The 9433-nt window shown below is 44.8% G+C and overlaps 1 protein-coding gene across 1 annotated transcript; it reads right to left on the reverse strand.

The window, feature by feature from the left end:
* Positions 1 to 3388: 3388 nt before the first annotated feature.
* On the reverse strand, positions 3389 to 7357 carry LOC126548195 (treslin-like). Its single transcript, XM_050196337.3, has one exon. It carries the CDS (start codon positions 7283 to 7285, stop codon positions 3629 to 3631), a length of 3657 nt encoding a protein of 1218 aa, XP_050052294.1. The 5' UTR covers positions 7286 to 7357; the 3' UTR covers positions 3389 to 3628.
* Between the last annotated feature and the right edge of the window lie 2076 nt (positions 7358 to 9433).

Genomic DNA, 9433 nt, shown 5'->3' on the forward strand with positions numbered 1-9433 from the left:
AACACGCGGGAAATATACTGACGCACTGACTCTCACCGGTGAAGACGTTTTTGTAGTACACCGTACTAGTAATTTTTGAGCACTTGCTTTAGGTGCCTCATTTTAATCCGATTAGCATTCTTTGGAAACTTCACCCACTTTGCGATGTTTGCACCTAATCTCCTTCGCACCACAACTTGGTGACACTGGGTATGTGCCCGAATGCAGAACTTGGACCACTGGGTGTGTGCTCATTTTTAGTCATTCCCCAGAATGGATATGTGCTGAATATATGAATGGATATGAATGGACAAATGCGCACGAGCAGCGATAGAACAATTCTTAGCGTTCGCGCGCACCTCGAATGCAATGCGCAGACTTCCCGGCGGCAGCGCTGGATGGCGCAGTACGTATAGGGGGAAGCACAAAAATCCCGGCTGCAGGACACGCCTCATACATTACGTGTTTCGATGGTGGCAATAGACTGTGCCGCTAAATTGTTTAAACGCTAATCGCATTAACGTCGCATTTATCGTGGGATGAGTTATGCCGTTTTTGTTTTTTTCAGTTCAAGCAGATTGTATAAAAACCGCCGGTAGCGCTTCTCCAGTTCGATTTCTTGAATAGGCAATTCCCTACATGAGAAATCACAATGTCAAAGTAGCTAATTTCAAGGATTCACTAATTTACTCTAACTATTTATGAAGCCGAGCAGTCATAGAGTCATTTAACAATCCTAAGACTATCACAACCTTCGAGATATTTAGCCCCAAAACAGGATAAAAATGTGAATTTGCTTTGCAGTTTTTCGAACCTCTTGAGGAAGGGTTTTGGAAAACTTGACTATTTTGAAACTGCTAGTCTCAGGATTTCTGCTTAGCACACATTACTGCCTGGGCTTACATTATAAAAGTGAACATGTGTTCCGAAATAAACCATTGAAAAGTTAATACTGTCTTTTTTTATAAAATATAATTAGCTACCTCAACATTCCGATTTATCATCTAATTTCCACCTCGTCAGGTAATCCACCAGAATGGGCCAAATTGCACATATGCTCCATGTTTAAAAAAATTGGCAGGATGTTGCACTCCTGCAACGCGTGAAGGCGAAAGCATGCAGCACACGTGGTAATGCATTGAGTTATCCGATCGGAGGGATCAGCCTTCTTTCAAGACATAATGAACTGCACTGTGAAATAAACGTATTGCCTGTAGGTCGATCTTCTCAATGACACGTGCGAGCACCTAAAGCACTATATAAGGGTCCCTTATTTCATTCTCCTTTATCATCTGCGACGACACAACAGCCGATATCATATTAGTGGCAATTTTCTCAAAAACTGGCAGCAAGAATATGATTAGGCCACTTTTATATAGTTGCGCATGCATCTGACATCATATATCAGTGGAACATCCGTATTTGCTTCCTAGTTATTTTGAATACCACACACACACACACACACACACACACACGCACGCACACACGCACACACACACACACACGCATAATTCAATAGAAATTTATGTGCATCTGATATGTAATGAAAGAAGGGGTACACTTACGAGAAAAGCATATTTACCTGCTCGCGTTATGCCATGCCACGCCCAGAATCATTAGCAAGGAATGTATACGCGATGTTCTTGCAACTTGACAACTATGAGACAGCCAAATTTCTTAGTCCTATAAACAAACACCCAAGCATTGCAATGGGCATTTTTTAGCTTGTGTACAGGCACGCACAGCACAATACTGCTGTTTCTGGCTGGGTAAGGAGGCCTTTTTGCTGCACCTTTGTTTCCGAAACTTCTGTGGACAAGTGTACATAGCAAGGGACGAAAAGTGCTTAATTGTGCACATGATGCAGACAAATTCATACGACAGCACAAGATACCCACTGGTAACATCACTATGTTATGCCCGCAACATTTACAACCATATTCTGATTGCTTAATGTCATGATTTTGCTTAATATGTGCAACGCACATACTAAAGCAGGCAGCCACTAGATCTGTAAATATTTCCACTATCCACATTTCCACTATAGAATGCAATATTTTCATTTGTGCAAGCAACTTTTTGAGCGTAACTTATGAGAACTACAGTTAAAGCTCGATCTAACGAAACCCGATTTTAGGAAGTTCCCGATCTAACAAAAAAAATTCCGTTCCTCAGTAGGTAACCATAGGGTTTAGTGTTATCATTAGCTCGAACTAAGAAACAAACCTGAGCGAACTCGATTTAACGAAGTTTTTCCTGAAATAAATGAGTAAAAAAGCAGCGATTCCTTTCTCATTTTGATGCAGACAGGTTCTTCTTCGAGCATGCACTCTGAAGCTATCGCGTTAAAATATCTAGGCGCCATGGTCACATCCCTAGCTCTATTTTGACGAGGCTGCACGCTGCACCCATGCACAGAACAGCTGACTCAACACCGTCTCGGTCGGGGTGGTGGTGGTGGTTGCTTTCATTATTTCATGGTTTATGTGGCAGATGGCTGGTTTAGCAGCAAATACAATGCCGCAGTAGCTTTTGTGTATCGCTACGTTACAATTTTAGACTTTGAAGGGCCGAAAAATTCCTTTCTCAATTTTATAAACTTCCCAATTTAACGAAATAATTCGACCGTGGTCATCACTTTGTTAAACTGAGTTTCAACTGTACATAGACAACACGGGCAGGTGAATCTGAACATGTGTATATCTATGTATTCATTTTGACTGTTCCAAAAAGTGTCCTGCAAGAAGCAGATAGCTACCTTGTACAAATTCAAAGCAGCATACAACACTATCCTGAAGTAATGAGCAAAAATCAGGGGAACCGATGGGCTAATTTGTTCATTATTTTGTAACCATATGAAGCCAAGCAAGGCATAAGAAAAATTAAATGTTTTAATTGAAATGTAGAAATAAAGAATTATTCATATCTCATGCACATGTTGGAACATCTGTGAAGCAAAACTTTCATGAAACAGTTACTTACATACTATAAAACTAAATGCCATGTGTACAAATTTCTTTATTGTTATCTGTGCAACATGTAATCTCTTGCAAAGTTTGTTAGGGTTCGCTAAGAAAGCTTTGCTGTAATGAAAAAATGTGGAAGACAATTAGCTGCCAGCGGGGGCTGAACCTACAACCTTTGCACGACACATGCAATGCTGTTTTCTGCCACTGGTCATTGACTTCATATGGTTATCCTGAAGTGACATGCATACAGCACAAATTTCAAGATTTCAATTATTCTGTAAGACACTAATACCATGCAGTCTTGCACTTGAAAACTGGAATGAAGCAGAGTCACTCAAGGATAAATTCCTGATCTCACCCTCGCCTTGCAATTTGCTAATACAATCATCATAGACCTGGTTCTACCCGTCAGGCACAAAGAAAAGAAGGCAAAAAAGGTGCATGATTACGTAAAATGGCCTTGATTATTTCAAACATTCATCCACCACTCTTCCCTGTACAATAAATGACACTGATTCAAGTATAAAATGATGTGTCAGCTGAACCCCATTTTCTGTACATACTTACATTATTTCAGCAAAAATAAAAACATAGACGTTCAGAACAAGCTTAGTATGCACTCAAGATAAAAGTACAGATAGCCAAATAAATGCAGTAATTAAAACAACCCACCAGCACAATCATTTGCTCTTTTTTAACAGCATGGGAGAGTTAGTAAGGTGTAACAAACTCAATGCAGAAGGAGGAGTGTACGAAATTTTTTTTGTCACACACTGCCTTGGAGTTTGGTCATTGTCTTTTAGCACAGCACAGTTCACTGTTTTGTTCCCTCTCTTCTTAGACACATGGTTTTCCTTTTTCACTGGGCTCCTCTGCGATAACACAAACAGTTCGTGTGGCGAAAGGCCTGTTTCCCGCGATTTGCTCCTTGTAAAGCGTGATGTGCATTCTGGCAACACTGGTGAGCTAACTGAGGCTTCTGATGATGCAGAAGCCACAGTCAGCATGGCATCATTGTCTGCTTGTAGAATTTGTTCTGCCGAGATGGAATATGACTGGACGTCAGAGCTCACCTCAGCTGCCACAACAATGTCCAAAGAGTCCACAACCTTAATTGGCGAGCTTTCATGACTCTTCATGCTGAACAACTGTCTTGGTGTTTCAGCCTTTGGAAACAATGTTTGCCTTCTCAAAGTGGCAATTGGCGACTTTGAGAGCATTCGCTTGGCAGCTGGAGATGAATCAACAATGCTGACACAATGAAGTGCTGACTTTGGTGTTGAAGGAGAACTCAGAAGTTTCTTTGAAACTCTTCTACGTGGTGTCAAGGTACACTGTGGTTCATTTCCTGGCTGTACCTCATTGCCCCTGAAAACAAATTTTTTGGGTGTCTGCTCAACCTGCTCAATAACACCAGGAGAGACATTGCTAACGGGAGAACTGAAGAGGCATTCCGAACTGTTCCACTCAGGGGGTGTTGCTTGCACATGAGAAAAAAGCATCTTTGGCCGTAGGCTTCTCTTTGGCGTCATGCTGCTCTGAGCACACTGCACTTCAGCATGGCTCAGTATTTCTGCAGCAGCATATTTAACCGGGGTTTGAGATTGTGAAGTTGTTGGTCGAGAGAAGTGTTTCTTTTCAGGAGTTTCCTCTACTACTGGCAGTGTGATGGTAACACTACATTTTTGCCTCAGCAGCTCTTGCCGACGCTGAACAGCTCTTCGTCCTTGTTTTCCATGAGGTGTCTCTGGTACAAATGTTGTCTTTAGGACATGGCGACGCTTTGCTTTTGGTGTTGAAATTATGCCCCTTTGCGAATTTTTTTTGGCATGTACTTCATTTTCATTACTATGTACATCCTCTGTCCTTACCCTTTTTGAATGTTTCCTTGACACTTTGGAATCATTTGCTCTGTGCTTTGAGAAAGCCTGCTTAACCACAATCTGACGTTTTTCAAGTGCTAGTGGCTGTGAGAGATCTACTCTGGCTAAGGCTTTGTTCTCTGCTGCGTTAGCATTATCAGCACCTCGCTGTAAGATGATTGATGATGGAATACTTGACAAATAAGACTCCTGTGACTGCAGAGAGGGAACAGATCCCAGCTGAAAAAGGTCCCCTTCAGAAGCAAGCGAAGTGTCAAGCTCGGTGGAAAGAATCTGAATGTTTAGTTCCTCTCCAATCTCAATAAGAATGTCTTTAAGGGTTGCTAGATAGGTGCTGCTCACAACACCTTTCAAGAATTCACTAGCACATGCTGGGTTGTAGATGAAGGAAAGTGTTCGAAGCAGGGATGTTACTCTTTCCACACAATTGCCCGCTGGTTGAAAGTTCACCTCCTCCTCCAATGCCAACAGAGCTTGCAGCTGATATTCACGAACACGGCGCTTGAAGCTATCATCATCTTTAAGGGTCACATACTTCTCTGCAATCTGAACACAGCTCAAAGTAAAGTGAGTCCTAAGCACCTTGCACGCAATTTCGCCACTACTTAAATCCCTTTCTTGACTCTCAGCAAACCGCTTGACCACACTGACAATGTTCTGGGCACATGTTAACAATGATACTGGCAATTCTGCATCAAGTGCAGCATCATAACATTCCTTGAGCTGAATGACAAGTTGGTCGACATCACAGCAAGTTGTTGCAATGGGTGCAGTTTGGCTAAATGAAGCGCTTTCAATGTTGGCTTCTGATGCAGACGTAACAGGAAAAGAGGCACTAAGGCATCTCCGCATATTAAGTGCAGACACTGGTCGTTTGGGCTGATCACTCATGAGTCGATGTTCACCCTTGCCCTTGCTGGCTGGGAATTTTGTCTGGTACTCTCGTCGCAGCATTCTGAGCATGCAGTCTTGAGAGGTGGAATGTTCCCATTTGTTGCTAACATCAGTTACACAATCAATGGAAACAGGAACAAACCACCTTTCAAGTACATGTGCTGCAAAGGGCTTTTCCAAACGTGTACAATCACTACTTCTCCGCAGGATGCCAATATGTTCCATTACACCTCTGTTACCATCTGCGAATTCACTACCAGCATTTTCTAACAATGCCTTTGGTGTCAACAGGTTTGGCTCTGTAACAATGTGCACAGAAAATGAAGTGTGGTCTATGGGGAACAGAAAACCAAAGTGTCTGAGACATGAGTGATTGAATGACAGTTCAACAAAAAGTGCACTGTTGCCATTCACAAGACAGGACAGTATTTCGCTCAGTGCAGTGGCAGGAGTCTTTGAGTATGTATGCAAACTCGTTCCAACACAGCGAAATATATGTACCCGAGTGGACTGAAAAATGCACAGTTTAGCATCTTGTCCTGTCCTACACAATATCCGTATCTCTTTCCAGTCTTCCGCAGCGACACGCTCCTCAGTCACACGGGAGGAATTCTGGCACAGCACAGCCGATCCAATGCAGGTCCCGTTATACACTACGGGAGTCATCTGCTGTTGAGCCTTGACCCCGATGGTAGTCGAAAAATAAAAGTCGGCCACATCACAAAAAGGGACAGCACTAAGGGGCCCTTGTGTCGCTACTCGTCCGTCTTGGCCTAGACAAACACTTCCAGCAGCAACAAGTGTCGTTATGCATATAACGTCTCCGCCAAGAGCCGTTATAGCACTCCGAAGCTTGGGGCTAGCCGTCGTGCCATGGTCAACGGCGGCTTCCAGGGATGTCGTATCAATCCAGAAAAACTTGGCTGACGCGTTGGCGAAGAGCAGGCGACGGACATGGGTAGGAAGAATTTCATCCGCAACATCCCCATCGACAGTGGGCGGCCTGCCCAAGAAGGCGGCAATGTCGTCGTCGGTATGCGGGCAAGGCGAGATGTTAAATACGTAGTTTACATCCTCCTCACATTCGCAAGTTTCACTTACGCAGTTTCTTTTGCGTTTTCTTGATTTCCACTTGACGGGAGATGAAAGGCTAGGAGCGTCCCACTGGTATTCGGAGAATATCTGCGTTAGTGCAGCACGCAGCACACTGCAGGGGGGATCTTTTTCGGTTACGTTGCGAGAACCACTGCGATCAATTGCATCGCATGCTTGCCTGTAGTGTTCAAATCGCCTGACGAGATCGTCCTCGAAATCTTCGAACGTTTCCAGATTAAACTCGCAGAAGAGGCGCTTCTCCATACGCTGACGGGCAAGGCCATTGCTGTTGTAAAACTTGTAGCCCCACCGGGTCCTGTGCGTGCCGAAGTGCGTGAGAAACTTCAGACAGCAGTATTTGACCGCGTTCACGGCATGCTGGTAGTCAGCGACATTTAGTCGGTCTTCGCGGCTGAAGAACGACGCCACATCCACCAAAAATACAACTTTCGTCGACTGAAACATGTTTCGCGAGTAGAAACATCACTCGTAAACTTTGTACAGTCACACACAACGCGCCGTTCAAGCCATGACGGAAATGGTCGGCTACTCGTGATCCAACGTTGCCAGCCAGCCGGCTTTCTGAAAACGGGAGCACCACTAATAACAAAGAGAGTCGCCACGTCCTTTTCAAATAAAAAGTACCCATTTGCATTTTGTAGCTCATCCTACGGGCCTTTGGCTAATATGCTTTACCGTACACTGCACAAACACAGAAGCATAGAGAGAAAGAGGGAAAAGAGAGAGAGAAATTCCGCGAATTTTAAAGGAAGCAACGAACCCGCCATCCGTTTTCTTGCTAGGTACCGTTACAATGGTGTCACGCGACCACTTTAGATCGCAGTCGAACACCATCGGGATCGAAATTATTGATCACGATTGACTCCTTTGCGAAAGCTTCGGTAGGGAGCCAATCGTAATCGAGAACTTTGATCCAGACCCACGGAGGAAGGAAAGCTAAAGTGAAAGCTAAAGTGAAGCTAAAGTGAAGCCGGAAGTTGGTGCTGCCCGTGGCGTTGCTCCGCCTATCGGGCCAGCTCTCCTCTCTTGTTTACGTATCTCGCGGAACCACGCCGCGCTGCGCGCAACTGGGCTGCTCGGACGCGCGCGCTCCGCAGCAATACTAAACAATCGTTAGCACGTTAGCATGATTCCGCCAAAGAGGGCAAAATTTCTCGCGGATATTCCTTCGTCCGTTGCCATTGCCATGACGCGGTACATTGCGTACAGCGTTGCATGCGCGTTCATTTCACGAACTTTAGTTCCTCCTGTCTCACCTGGCCACAGCAACATCCGGTAGAGCACTGTCCAGATAACGCAGCGCAACAAAACACGGAGACCAACGCAAACCTGCCCGCACGGCGCCTTTGCCACGGTACGAAACCTACGGAGCAACACGTACGTGTGAGCGCACAGAACAATAACAAAGCCGCCATTGTGACCCGAAAGGCGTGGCCGCTACAGCAAAGGAATTAAAAATCAGCAATAAAGAGGAGAACATACTACGTCTCTTCCTCCACACTTTTCTCCTAGCGCGCGGAGGGTGTAGGGCCTCTCCTCAGTTTCCTTCCTCCATGTCCAGACGTATGGATCCAGATCGGGCTTGATGGCGATCGGACGTGCTCTGTGTGAGTTCACGGCGCCTGTACAGGGCGCAACTGACGATCGTATCAGCCACGTACCAGCCGCCCTTCATAAATGAAACTCTTAATTCGTCCATATTTCGCAAGCAAAGAGGGGCAAAAGTATATGCAATGAAGCATCAATTTCTCTCCCGCAAGGCACACGCACAAAGCGACACGTATACAAATAACGTGAGGCTTATAGCGCGTGAAAAAGACAAGGACGAAAGGAAGACGTGACACACACAGGCGCATGTGTGTGTCACGGGAGAGATCTCGCTTTTATATCTTATATCCTTCTTATATCTCGCTTTATAGGTGCGTGTTCTAAAGCATCCCGATCTCGCTTCGAAAAGTAATGAGCTTCCTTTTGAGTTATCATAAATGGTTTATTTCCTGATTTCGTTTTTACCTCTTAAGTAGTTACTCATGGCAGGTTTCTTTTCCATTGCCGCCACCCATGAGATTAATTCAGCCTCTCTGACTTTCCGCTTGACCTTCTTTGTTGCTGTGTTGCCCACCCCGCAGGCCGCCTACTTGCTGGTAAGCTTCCTAGTTCTTTTCCTCCACTGTGAATCAATGTTTTGCCTGTACAGATACCTGAACACCCTCCCAGCCCATTTACTTTCTTCCATATTCCTCAGCCGTTCTTCATACTCAATTTTACTGCGAGCTTCCCTCACTTCAAAACTAGTCCAGCCCATATCACCCTGCACAGCTTCATTTGTAGTCTTCCCGTGAGCGCCCAATGCGAGGCGACCCACTGACCTTTGGTTCCCGTCGAGTCCTAATTGTACCCCTGATTTAAAGCAAACAACCGCATTTCCAAAAGTAAGTCCTGGAACCATTACCCCTTTCCACATAACTCGGAGGACCTCGTACCTATTGTATTCCCATAGCGCTCTGTGCTTCATTATGGCTGCATTTCTCGTCTCCTTGACTGTTATGGTTTTTTCCTGTGTTTCCATATATCCATTGCCTTCGTTTATCC

This window comes from Dermacentor andersoni, chromosome 1, assembly GCF_023375885.2.
Source record: "Dermacentor andersoni chromosome 1, qqDerAnde1_hic_scaffold, whole genome shotgun sequence".
Classification (NCBI taxonomy): domain Eukaryota; kingdom Metazoa; phylum Arthropoda; class Arachnida; order Ixodida; family Ixodidae; genus Dermacentor; species Dermacentor andersoni.